This window comes from Brachypodium distachyon, chromosome 1 (genome assembly GCF_000005505.3).
Source record: "Brachypodium distachyon strain Bd21 chromosome 1, Brachypodium_distachyon_v3.0, whole genome shotgun sequence".
NCBI classification, from domain to species: Eukaryota; Viridiplantae; Streptophyta; class Magnoliopsida; order Poales; family Poaceae; genus Brachypodium; species Brachypodium distachyon.
In genome coordinates, this window is record NC_016131.3 from 66,511,187 (window position 1) to 66,524,923 (window position 13,737).

The 13,737-nt window shown below is 44.0% G+C and overlaps 1 protein-coding gene across 1 annotated transcript; it reads left to right on the forward strand.

The window, feature by feature from the left end:
• The first annotated feature begins 1,243 nt into the window (after window positions 1–1,243).
• Window positions 1,244–8,327, forward strand: LOC100830050 (imidazole glycerol phosphate synthase hisHF, chloroplastic). Its single transcript, XM_003558270.4, has 17 exons — window positions 1,244–1,420; window positions 1,528–1,809; window positions 1,896–2,065; window positions 2,148–2,262; window positions 2,461–2,516; window positions 2,603–2,641; window positions 2,720–2,818; window positions 3,057–3,119; window positions 3,195–3,257; window positions 3,339–3,421; window positions 3,917–4,025; window positions 4,093–4,146; window positions 5,624–5,711; window positions 5,786–5,823; window positions 6,384–6,489; window positions 7,524–7,690; window positions 8,074–8,327. The coding sequence occupies exons 1-17, from the start codon at window positions 1,306–1,308 to the stop codon at window positions 8,134–8,136; spliced, it is 1,710 nt and encodes a 569-aa protein (XP_003558318.1). The 5' UTR covers window positions 1,244–1,305; the 3' UTR covers window positions 8,137–8,327.
• Window positions 8,328–13,737: the final 5,410 nt, after the last annotated feature.

The window sequence follows — 13,737 nt, forward strand, 5'->3', positions numbered from 1 at the left end:
TTCGCACAAAATTAGCAAGTATACTTGTTAAGCATGATATTCATGTTTGATCTTTCTTTCATAAAACTCACTGTTGTTTCGCAAGTGTGTCTATTTTGCACCATTAGAACAATTGTGTTGCAGGGAGGAGAAAACATTTCGACTCTTGGATTTGCTAATTCACGGTTGCCTGAAAAATCTTTATTTTGGGGAATCATTTCTGACCTCGTACTTGTTTTGAGATACATGTCATAGAAATTATTGTGATAGTTTGATCCCTAATTTATAACTACTCCCTCTGTCCCATAATTATTGTCGTGGTTTTAGTTCAAATAGAATAGAGGGGGTAGGATTTAGCAAGCAATCAAATTTGTTTTCATCGACATCTAGATAATTAGCCTTTTTCTGTAGCCTAAATAATTTCGATACTATGGGGATCCAATGGTGGTGTCAATGGCTGATCTTAGTTGTGTGCGTGATGCTCCGCTCAAACATCACATGTGAATGTACGTGAGCGGAGATAATTCACTTTAGGACTTTAGATTGTTGGACAACCGTAGGTGGGGCAAGTGTCCACCATACTTCCAGACATACTAGAAACATTGTGTTAAATGACGATAATTCTATTGTTTAGACATTAGAGAGTGTATATACATGCGAATAAATGAGATGTGTCAGCCTTAACAAATTTGCAGCGTTGCTTATATGTTGTAACAATGATGCGATCTAAGTATTACATGCAAACATGAAAAATAACGCGGTGGCGGAGCCAGCGGGACCAGCAGGAGCCCTGACTCCTTTGAGATCCAAAAATCATGCCTATGTCCTGAAATTTTATACTCCTAGTACTAGAGTATAGACTATATATTTTTATGGTTTGGTCCCCTAATAGCAATCTTTTGTATTCTGGCCCCGTGCAATTTTATTTTTTTGAGACAAGTGCAAAAAAATTCTGGGTCCGCCGCTGAAATCACGGACTGTTTTTCTTTGTACTACTGTCGCTCATAACAAGGTACCCGTATTGTTTTTCCTCCGGTGCTACCTGGGACGCAAGGTATACAACAACTGGGCTCATCTGGGCTTAGTTGATCGAAATTGTGGCATTTACCCGTGTGGCTTCCGGAGCTGGGAAAGGCCAAGAGCCAAGAGACCAATGCTGCCGCCGCCTCTGCAGGGAGATAGACCTGCAAGTGGGGGCGGGTCGGCCCACTGACCCGCACCTTCGGCCCATAAAAATTGAGGGTCCAGTTGAGCATACCCTATTGGACCCGAGAGGTTCGAGTTCGACCCTCCGTGGCTCCGTCCCTTTCTCGCCCTGAGGGAGCAATGGCCACCGGCGCCGCCAACCACGCCGTCCCCTGCGTTGCCGGTCGTTCGAAGCGGAGGAACCAACAGCGCAGCCCCGCCTCCCTTTCGGTACGCGCGTCCAGCGATGCCAACAGTAAGCACCATCCTGACCATCCCCACCCCCTTCCGGAATTCGTCCCGTTCCATCCATAACTTGTCTGCTGAGTTTGCTTTGTTTCGCTGGTCCTTCGGTGGCCGCAGCGGTTACTCTACTGGACTACGGCGCGGGCAACGTCCGCAGCGTGCGCAACGCCATCCGCCACCTCGGCTTCAACATCCGCGACGTGCGGAGCCCTGAGGACATCCTCACCGCCGACCGCCTCGTATTCCCCGGAGTCGGAGCTTTTGGCTCTGCCATGGATGTACTCAACCGCACCGGCATGGCTGACGCGCTTCGCGAGTACATCCGCAGGGACCGCCCCTTCCTCGGCATCTGCCTCGGCCTGCAGCTGCTATTCGACTCAAGCGAGGAGAACGGCCCTGGTAAGACTGATGGTATCATTCCTTCATTCCACTTGCTTGGAAAGCTTTGATTGAGCAGGAGCTGATAGTAGCATTCCCTGCTTTAGTAAGCGGCCTTGGCGTGATACCTGGAGTCGTCAGGCGATTCGACTCTTCCGAGGGTCTCATAGTGCCCCACATTGGATGGAACGCCCTCCAGATCACCAAGGACACGCAGCTGCTGCAAGGAGCAAATGGCTACCATGTGTACTTTGTTCACTCTTATCACGCTTTGCCTGTAAGGAGCAACTCCATCTAGATGCTTCCTCATTTTGCGGACCCATGAAATGTGAGTTGTTTCTTTCTTTCGGCATGCCCAGTCAGATGATAACAGAGACTGGATTTCATCGACGTGCAACTACGGTCAGAGCTTCATATCATCTGTCTCGATGGGCAACATTCAGGCAGTTCAGTTTCATCCAGAGAAGAGCGGAGGTAAAATTTGTAGTTTAATAGTGAATCTATATTATATTTCACAGGTAAATATTCATAATGTATGTTAACTGTGTGGATATAATTTGTAATTATTGAGTTCTTATAGCTCACCTTGCCTCAATTGCCAGGGTACTGAGTACTATAATGTATTTTAGGATTTCTAAGCATATATTTGCGATGTTCTTGTGTTTTGTGCAGCTACTGGACTTTCCATTTTTGAAAAATTTCTCAGCCCCAACTCTTCAGGGACGAAGGTAATTATTATGTGTGGCTTTATCGTTTGCAGTTCTTTTTCATCTTTCTTTCAACATAAAAATCCACACTTATATCTCTAATGCAGGCCCCACCTCGTAGAAAAGCTTCAAAACTTGCAAAGAGAGTAAGCTCTGTATGCCAAATGTTTCAGTGTCGACCACAGTTTTCATTTTCATCCTTCTAATTCCCTTCACTTCTCCAGGTGATAGCATGTCTTGATGTTCGGTCAAATGATAATGGGGATCTCGTGGTAACAAAAGGTGACCAGTATGATGTAAGAGATCATAGTAGTAGCAAAGAGGTACCAAGCTTTATTCATTGACCTCAGAATACCAAAACCTTTTCCACCTTAGGATTAGCTCTCCGTTGGCGTATTAGGGCTAGTTCTCAGTTGGTCATTTAGGGTTAGTCAGTGGCACTTTAGGGATAATTAGTTTCTGATGTATCTGCACAATCAAGAAATAGATTGGAACATATTTTATAGTTCTGCAGAAACATAACATTATATACTTGAATATCTTTGAATTCCATGCTTATAGGTAAGAAATCTTGGCAAGCCTGTGGAATTAGCAAGTCAATACTACATAGATGGTGCTGATGAGGTACTTTTCTACATGGTATTATATTCACCGTTAATGAACTTATGATCTGACACCATGAATGAAAATTCCCTTTAGGTCAGCTTCTTGAATATAACTGGTTTCCGTGCATTTCCGTTGGGTGATTTGCCAATGCTAGAGGTTTGTTTGAGTTTTGTAACTCCCGAATCTTTCCAGTACTTGCCCTTATCTGGTGAAGTGACATGTTCATACAATTGATAGGTACTACGTTGTGCGTCTGAAAAAGTTTTTGTGCCACTTACAGTTGGTGGAGGTATAAGAGACTTCACAGATGCAAGTGGAAGGTTAGTTCATCTTCCTTTTCTTCGAGCAAAAGTTGCTTCTACCATACATATGATTTTTTTTCCCGTATGATTCAGCTATGATATAGGTCACCACGTGAAAGTCAGCTAGTGTGGCGGGTCTCACATGGTAGAGATCATTGATGTGGAGCTCCTTTCTAGCAATCTTGAATTAATGCCCGCATTTATCAGATTAGCAATATATTAGTCCTGCTGACTTGATGATATAGTTTGTATGGTATCACCCCCCACCCCCCCCTGACTTTATTCACTGAATAGGCCTGATTTTTAATGTAAACTTTATGTAGGTTCCAATCTCTGAGCGGAGTTACTATCTTATTCCTTGTTTTATGTGCAACTCTCCATGTTTCATATGTCACTGTCACCATCTCCAACCGTGATGACCCTTCCGCTTTTTTTGTGGGGTCATATTTGGTGCTATTCAATACCAAGAAAACAATTATGACAGAATAATGATGTCGACTTATCTCTACTCAGATACTATTCAAGCTTGGAAGTAGCATCGGAATATTTCAGGTCTGGTGCTGACAAGATTTCAATTGGGAGCGATGCTGTTTTTGCTGCTGAAGCCTATTTACAGACTGGTGTATGTATTTTATTCTCCTCACAATGTTCAGCTAATTCCCAATCTCATAATGCTTCCTGTGTATCAGGTAAAGACAGGGAAAAGCAGCTTGGAGCAGATTTCTAGAGTATATGGAAATCAGGTTTATTTTTCTATTTATCTCCACTGCATTGTTTTTGCGTTTGTAGTGGTTTATTACCATCTACTCCGTATAACCTAAATTACATCTGGTATTTATATTATCATTTAATTTGCATGGGAAATGAAGAATGCAAAAAACTGAACGAAATCATAACCAAGTTTTTCATTCCGACAACTAATTAGCAGAGATTATATTGCATTTTTAAAACTCTGCTGAATTTCATCGTCTAGTGACCTCATGACTACTATGCACTGAGAAAAAAAATTCAAGATACTTGAGAGACCAATATCCACAATCAGCGTTGCTATCTAGAATTTAGGATTACCCTGACCTTTGGGCATTGACATGCCACATATCTATTTCTCCCTCCGTTCCTAAATATAAGAAGTCCTTGCTTTGTCCCAAGTCAAACTTCTTTAAGTTTGACCAAGTTTATAAGAAAATCTACTAAGATCTAAATATCAAATAAGTATACTATGAAAGTATATATAGTAACAGATTTTATAAACTAAATTGGAGTTGTAGATGTTGGTAGACTTTATAAACTTGGTCAAACTTGAAAAAGTTTGACTTAGGACAAAGCTATGACTTCTTATATTTAGGAACAGGGTAGTATCTTAGTGTGACAGTTTGTTTTTACGGAAACAGTAGGATATAACTGTACTGAATATATATATTAGTAATAATGAACAGGAAATGTTACAATTTAAGACCAAGTTACTAAGCCACAGGCTCCACACTAGTCAAGATTTCCCAAAAACCCAAAAAGTACAGAGTAGAACCAAACTTTGTGCATCTAAAACAGTTTAACCAATTGATGCATCTAAGTCATCATTCTCATCAACCATCTATCTAGAAGTACTTACCTTTTCCATCTATTTTTATCTGGTTGAGTCCTTCAAACATGCATGTATTACTCTTTATCCATGAATTCCAGCATGCCAAGGTAATAAGCACATTGAGCCATATTTTGCTAAATCTTGCTTGAGGTTTGATCAGGTCCAGCGTATCAAAAGGTTGTAAAAACTATTCCAACAAATTTAAATCAAACTCCAGTAATCTTTACTGAACCAAGTAAAAAAGTTGGTGCATCTGATCCTCCTCCACAATGTTATCACATGGCTAAATAGCTATAAATTTTTTTTATTGGTATTGCTCTGGTATTAGTTCTTTCATATAACAACATGAAAGAATTACGTGCCTGATCATGTGTTTGTTTCCTTACCCTTCTAAATATAGGGGAGACCTGCTGAGTTCCACTAGGCACATTCAAGCCTTTTCTGTGGTCAGCAACTGGGCCCCTCAAACTTAGCACCAATAATAATTACTTCCATGTTTTCAGTTCATGAATCCTGATGTGCAACTCATGAAGTTGGTTTATCGCTATTTCAGATGAAGGCCTCTTTTTCCAATATCTTGTAGAAAATTTAGATAACCTGTAAATCGCTCATCGTAACAAAGCTTTTTCTCATCTCAGGCTGTAGTTGTAAGTATTGATCCTCGAAGAGTATATGTCAAAAGTCCAGATGAAGTGCAATTTAAAACTGTAAAGGTGTCCAGTAAAGGTATGATTGCATATATTCCTTGTAGATCAACATTTGCATTTAAAATATTCTCACATTTCCCGTACTTTCTTCAGGTCCATTAGGAGAAGAATATGCATGGTACCAGTGCACAGTAAGTCCTTTTTGTCTGCTTTTACTGGTTTGATTTATCACTTCCATCATACAAAGATTTATTTAGTACTCATGTGAGTGCTTACGCAAAAGGTTTAGATCAGTCTGTTCAAAAAAGCATTCTCCTTTTAGATATATTTTGTACAATCTTTTTAGCTACAAGTGTACGGGTTTAACGGGTTAGAACTCATATCTAGTACTCTATGTTCCTAAATATAAGATTTTCTAACTTTGTCCGAAGTCAAACTTCTTAAAGTTTGACCAAGATTATAGAAAAATCTACCAACATCAATAACTCTAAATCACTTTTATTAAATTCGTCATGATATATATCTTCATCGCATACTTTTTAAAATTCTAAATATTACTATATTTTTATATTTAAACTTGGTGAAAGTTGAAGAACTTTGACTGAGGACAAAGCTATAACATCTTATATTTAGGAACAGAGCCACAGAGGTAGTAGTAATTAAGATACTAGGTCTTTTCTAGTAAAGTTTTTGTGTGTCTAGTATTGTCATTTTTTGTAACAGCATAAGTGTTGATTTACTTTTGTTCCAGGTAAGTGGTGGGCGTGACAGCCGGCCTATAGGAGCATATGAACTAGCACAAGCTGTTGAAGAATTGGGTGCAGGAGAAATACTACTCAACTGCATTGATTGTGATGGTATGTGCACAAAGTGCTGAGCAGCCTTTTTCTTCATCATCTTGTTATGCCACACATACTAGCTGCGTGGAACTTCTTAATGTCTTGCCAAGCCTCTGAAACATTTCCAAGGCTCAAATTATGGTTTTGAGTACATTTCATGAAGCTGCATGTGCTCTAATAAAAATGTCACAAAATTACTTATTTTAGGCTGTGTTTGCATTGTGGTGGATTCTTACAATCCCATTTGCTCCACCCACTTTAGCTTATTTTATTATTTCGCTAACCAACTTCTGCCTGCTTTCTTGTGTATTTTCCACAAAAGATTATAAAATAAGTTCAGCACAAGACAGTTTAGCAACTGCAAACTGTGCCTTGATAAAACACAAAAATTAAATATTCTTTAAGTATCAGAAAATACGCTTTTGACAATACTTTTTATTCTAGTCAACTGAGTGCTCTTAACCAACTGGGCACACCTGTAAGACATGTTTGTTTTCTCCCTGTTGCGAAGCTGCCACATGGGCCAAGTAATCTGTCGAGTGTCATTCTCCTGTTCTCTTCAAAAAGTATCATTCTCCTGATATGTAGCACCACTCCATGCCTTGGGCTCCTTCACCCCACCTTTTCCATGCAAGCCATCAGGTTGTATGCTGATGTGCCCGGTCCATGCTTCGTTTATAGGTCAGCCCGGTTGGTTGTTAAACTGTAGTTTTGTGGTACTTTAGTTCAGCCAAAGATGTGTAGTTGCATGTAATTTGCTTTTATGTTTCTTTTGGTAATCTTGATTTTCTGTTTTGGATGTTTGTTAGTGGTTCATTCGTGGTTGATCTCTCAAGGTAGCTTAATTAAGCCATTCCAACTTGTCTTAATACATTAACATTGTTTAACCAAGGACATCACTGGTACACTGCTGTTTTGGATTAAAACTTGGCTATGTAAATATGGAGTTAAAGAAACAACTTGTAGCCTATAACTTTCATATATTGAAAGTATCTTGTCAACTGTTGCTTATATTATAGCCGCTGAATGCATTATGCCGTTTCATCTTGCAGGTCAGGGCTGTGGATTTGATATAGATTTGATCAAAATGGTGTCGGATGCTGTGACGATTCCTGTCATTGCAAGTAGTGGCGCTGGTGCTGTGGAACATTTTTCTGAAGTCTTTGAGAAAACAAATGCTTCGGCTGCCCTTGCTGCTGGCATTTTCCATCGGAAAGAGGTACTATGACTATCCCGCTATCAAATTTCATCAAAAAGCCATGTCATAACCTTGTGCTGAGCAAATTTTATTTTGTCTACACAATTTTTGCCTTTTTCCTGATAGTTTACATGATTTGTCCATTCGTTTAGCTGTGTTAATCTGTCATATATTCAACAAAGACCATGAGCTCTTACTAATTTTTATGCACAGTATGCTAAAATCCTTATCCATCTTGAATTTGGATGTTGTCCTAGAAGGGCTGATTTCTTCCACATTATTTATTTGATCATCGTAATCATAATTGTTCTCTCTATCAACTTAGTATACACGTTCTTGATGCAGTAAAATTAGCATATGTTCTTGGGTTTGAATTTGACACTCAAGCTTTTGCTTTGATACAGGTTCCTATTCTAGCAGTGAAAGAGCATCTGGTAGATGATGGTGTGGAGGTTCGAATGCAGTAATCTGGGCATGGACTAGTTCCTTTATTGGAATTTTCTGTCAGTTGTTGTAACAATGGTATATCGGGAGCATGTGTGGTAGTGCATACAACGCGGGCAATTTTGGAATAAGTCACAAGATGACGCTTGAAAGCTCCACTTTACAGTTAGACGAAAAAGGAGGGTGGTAATTACAACGGGGGCATGTTTTTGAATGGAACATGCGCAAAACAACCAAACCCAAAACTAATTAATCTCCCGATAGGCTTAAACCCTGCGGCTGTGTCAGAGAGGCAGGCCATCGTTCCCATTTAGGCTGTGTTTGCATTGTAGTGGCTTAAACCCTGCGGCTTTGTGTAGAGTTTGCTTAATATACACCGTATTGTAAGAGTTACTTTATTCGTGACTCTAGATAACTTGGAGAGCGCGAACAGTCAACAACTGACTCTAGACGAGTCAATAAGAGCAAGCACAGGGTGGGCGCGCTAGAAAAAATCGAAGCGAAGGGGTGTTACTGTTAAGAAAGGAAAACTTCTCCAGTCAAGGAAAACTTCTCCAGTCGTGCTAGACTTGCTTATGGGACCCACCGACCCAATAAAAATAATACTCCGTATTGCTCTTTTCTCTCTTGCGAAATCACCAATTGCCCCAATCCTCTCCTGCGAAAATTCCCCGTTCTCCCAAATCTCCTCCTGGGATTTGCAACTACCTCCTCTTTGTCTTCAACCGCATCGGCAAGATGGTACCTGCCGGCGATTCCACCTCTAGGAGCTTCACCCTTTCCATGGGGTGATGCGCGTGGTGGCTGGAGATGGGGCGAGGAATTGCAGAGTTGAGCATGTTTGTAAAATTTGGTGAACGATTGGGTTCCATTTTTCGGATGTGTGTTTCTGAAATTCTAAATCTTGTGCGTGTGCATAAATAGATGAAGAGTAGCAGCCAGCCAACAGCTAGCAGCAACGGTATTTTTCTTTTGAATGCAGCAACTGAGCCCAACCGTCAAACTTATCTTGGGCCCCACAAAAGTCAAACGAAAGTTGGAACCGGATCATGTACTAGAATCGGTGCCCAATTTTTTTTTTCTTAGCTAGCAGTGGTGCAATGGCTAGCACCAGTACGTGTGGTACTTTTTTCCTTCTTAGCGGTGCTTGTTGACCAACGCTGGGCTTGCTCTAACTAGCAAGGAAAAACGGTTGGCTTCGAGCACATCTTTTTTTTTACCCAGTTTATCTACCGTCGCCCGTATGACATGGTGGTTGCTGCGACTTGAGGTTTTTCGGAGAAACAAGAGCGATTGGTGCATTGCCGAGAGGAATTGCAAGGGTAAGCAAGGTAGAAATTGGATGTGTGAGTAGTTTCTTATTTGTGTTTTCTCAGGCAAAGAATTTTTTTCTCCCAGTATTTGCACAGACTAGAGATATACACAATTATAATTGTTATAAAGGTTGCAAAATGCAGCCAAAAAATTACTGCCTCCGTTCCTAAATTTGAAATCTCACCTAATAATAAAAGGAGGAAAGCTTCTTTCGTCGTCGTCCGTCGCTAGGCGCTTTCGTAAGCTGCCGAGCAGAATTGCCTCCGTCCGCGTTTCCAGTCCCCACCCGATGCCGAAAACAAAAAAGCCGATCCCACGCCCAATCTCCTTTCTCTCCCCATCTCGCTGGCCTAGATCTCTCTCTGACCTTTCTCCCCGCATTCCCGCAAGGCTGCAATGGCCAGACGCACGAACCATGACAGCCTCGACCGACTGCGGCGGGGACGACAACCCATGAGGGGGAGAAGGCGAGAGCGCCTGGTCCACGCCGTTCGTCAGCGGGCCGTCCCGCCCCAACGTGCCGACGAGCCCCACCCACGGCGCTGCTCTCCCGCGTAGCCGCTGCCACGCCTAGCGGGTCTCGCACCGCCGCATACGGCAGCGCATCTTGCTCCCCCGACGTCTCCCCTCGCTCCGCCGCTCGCCACTGCAGCCGGAGAGCTGCCCCTCCCAACCCACAAGCCCCGTGCGCCGCATTGCGGGTGAACCGGCCGCGCCAGCACCGCACTGGAGCTGGATGTCGTAGCCTCGCCCAAGCTCCGGACCGGAGAGCACCTCGTAGGCCTCGCACGCCCTCATGAACCGGACGGGCGGACTCCGCCGCTCTGGTACACGTCTGGGTGCCACCGCACGCCTGTACGCATCGCGCGTGAACCGGCCAGGACATCGCCAGCACCTCGCGATTGCTTTGGTTGTGCTTTTCTGTAAACAACTTGCAAAGGTGATCAGGTTGTCATTGTTTCTTTTTACATGATTTGCTGTTGCTGGCCCATTCTGAAATTATAGTGCAGTGATTTTTTAGTTTTGGCGTATTTTTGTTACCACTGAAACTGTCTTGTTCAAAACCTGAAAATCATTCTTGGTCCATATAATTGACACCAGAGGACATGTCTTGATGTTATCCAAAAGAATACATAAGATATTTGCACGAGTAAATTGACAAATTTGTGAACTAAATTAAGAAGATTCAGATGGATGCTCTAAAGGGCAACCTTAATTTTAAACAACATTGATGTGGATTTTTCTTATTCTCACGGAGATATTTATTAGGGCATGTGTAATTCATTTCGATTAAATGTCATGTGTCGGTTTTTTCTTCTAAAATGTGACTTAAGAGGCCGTGGCAACGCACATGCACTGTACTAGTTTGTACTAAAACAGCAAGAATTTAGGAACGGAGGAAGCATATGGAAAAATGAACAAAGAACTCTAAACCAACCCCCAAAACCGAGGGAAAAAACTTAACTACTAAATAAACTTCTTCATTACCTTTAATCTCGAATCACTGTCTGCATAATAATATTCTAAACTTAACTAAAAGCGGGATAATAGCTAGAAGCACCGAAACACGAACGCGTAGAAGGCCTCGTTTAAGGGTCCGTTTGTTTGGGCTCCTAGGAGCTGCTCCTACAGCTTCTAGGCTGTAAAAACTGGAGCCCAAACAAACAACGAAACTTGGGCCAGCTCCGCGCAGCGGATTGACAGAAGCGCTCCCCAGAAATAGCCTGCGATCGGGAATCTGCGATATTGGTGCTTCTCCCAGCGGAGGCAGCTCCAAATTGTGTCTTTTACTAGTTTACCCTCCCACCAAACTCCATATTACACACAAATTACCCTTACCGGTTCGTTCTGTTTCCCCTCCGTCTCCCTCGAGCATACCCCGAACCTCCCATCGCTGCTCCCCTCCCCCACCCGCGCAACCATACGGATCCTCGCTGACCGGCACCGCAGACGGGAACCCCTCTCCCCCAACCCAATCGACCGCTCCGCCCTCCCCTATCCGCTCAGGCCTCAGCCCCTACCTCTCTCTCGGCCGCCGCCGCCCTTCTCTGGCCGGCGGAACGGAGCTTCCCCACGACACCGCCCCAAGACCCCACGGTTCCGGCTGCCTTCCCCTATCCCCTCAACAGCCCCCTGCTACAGAAGTTCACGCCGGCAAGCTCATCTTCTACAGCGGCCTTCTCCTTTTCTCCGCTTCCCAGTCGCCCATCCAGCTCCGCTCTCTTCTCTTCCATGTCCCTCCGCGCCGCCCCTGATTGATGCCCCCACCACCCACGGCCTCCGCCATCAACCGGCTCAAGAAGATGGGATGCGGCCACAGCCTGCCCGATGGGGATAATCTCTAATTGTATTACTCCTTGGTTGGCATCCACCACCAGCCGCCTCCGCTAACAACATGCATCACTGTATGCAATGTTAAAAATATAATAATCGGCATACTCTATGATTGGGATTATATACATGCTAGTTGTGTTGCTGTATGCCATATCAAAAGGAATCCTATTTTTGGGAAGGAAAGAACTGGTAATAGTTACTGTAGATAGTTATATCTTGGTAGCGTTCAAAATATGTATAAGTTCAACACCATTTTTTTTTTGCCAAAAATTCATTACTTCTTCCACAAATAATAGTAAACATTTGTGTTTCACTTGAATTATTAATTTTCATACAAATAAGTACAATTTTCAGTTTAATGGTAGAGTCAGCAGTTATACCCAATTTACAGGATTTAATCTATTCAGGTCATTTCATCATATTTCAGTTGCAGCCACAGTCAGACCAGCCATAGAAACAAACGGACATCGGACAGCTTCAAACTTCCAGCCGTAGCTGGCAGCCACAGTTGATTCTGGGAGTTGGAGCTGTAGAATCCGCGGCTGTGAAGCCGCAGCCCAAACAAACAATTACTCCTCAGTCATCTCCAACGACAACACCACCGTGCCGCAAACCACATTGCTCGGCGCTCCGCGTTCCCCGGACGCCGGGGCCTTCCATCCTTGCAGCTTGACCCTCTCCTGGAACACCCGCGTCCCCTCCGCCAGCTTCACCCCCTTCCTATCGCGTTCGAGGCCCCTCTTCTCATCCTTGGCGCACTCGTCTTCGCTGTCGTCGTCCCCGAACAGCAGCGCGTCCAGCAGCGGCACCCGCGCGCGCCCGATCACCGTGGCTTGGCCGGAGGTGTGCGGCTCGTCCGCGCGGAGCACTCGCCGGCCGCCGTCCATGCCGAAGCCGTAGTCCTTGCGCACGGCCTCGAGGTCGACGGACATGCGCGGCCAGCGCCTGCTGTCAATGCTGATCGCGAAGGCTTGCTTCCACCCATCCACATGGCGCTTCTCGACGGGAAGCTCCAACGGTCCTGTCTGGCTGTCGCCGAGGTACACGTTGAGGAAGGTGAACGGCTTCCAGCTGGAGTAGCCGATCATTGGTACTGCCTCTGGCTGCGCCAGGGTGAGATGCAGCTGCAGCCGGCGCCGGCGGGGTGTGCGCAGGTGCAGCTGTTTCGTGATTTCTACCTGCTGCCGTTCGGCCGGCTCCGGCTCCGGCTTCTCCATGTCTCGTTGCTGATGCATGCGTCAACAACCGGACGAGACTTGGAAATTAAGGTGTGGTTTGTTATATAGCTTGTGCACAAAGGGATAGAAATTTCGTAAGATATGTTTGTTATAGAGATTTCGTTTAAATAAAGAGACATAGGGTATTTTTTTTTGAAAAAAGGACAGAGTCTCCCACACGTACGTAATAGGTTGAGGAATAGAACTTAAACAAAGATACGGATGAAATCGGTTGGGTTATCTCACAATCAAAACTTAACTGCACATACCTGCGCAATCAAAATCAGTTGAAGGCTTCGACGTTTCAACATGACACATTGCGACATTGTACTTTGACCGACCACAAAAAAAAAGTACAGGACACCGCGAGTACTTGATTCAGCCAGTGCAGAAATTGCGTTGCGGAGGCGCATGACCAAAGGAACACCTGCTGACCTGCGTCGTCTACCGCAGCCGATTCGGGCATCCCCTGGGATTATGTACACGTACGCGTGATATATTCAGCCTTACGGTACTCGAGCTCCGTCGCGGTATTTCGGGGCTGTTTGGTTGGTACCCTGGAGTAATAGCCTGGCCTGAAGCCACCACCCTTGATTTATGACCTGAGTTTTAAAATCTCTACCTGATTTCTTCACAAGTTCAGAATCGGAGGCCTGGCCTCAGGCAGCAGCCCTCCAATAGAAGCACGTATTGGATGATTGATTACTTTTCAGGCATGTGACTTGAACCACAGGCTTGTCTCAAGCACATGTTTTACTC

Excerpts from the sequence above, each read along its gene's own strand:
- LOC100830050 (XM_003558270.4), top strand. The coding sequence starts at position 1,306 with ATGGCCACCGGCGCCGCCAACCACGCCGTCCCCTGCGTTGCCGGTCGT. Across the intron at positions 3,258-3,338 it reads GTGATTTGCCAATGCTAGAG|GTACTACGTTGTGCGTCTGA; the intron begins GTTTGTTTGAGT and ends TACAATTGATAG. Across the intron at positions 5,824-6,383 it reads ATGCATGGTACCAGTGCACA|GTAAGTGGTGGGCGTGACAG; the intron begins GTAAGTCCTTTT and ends CTTTTGTTCCAG.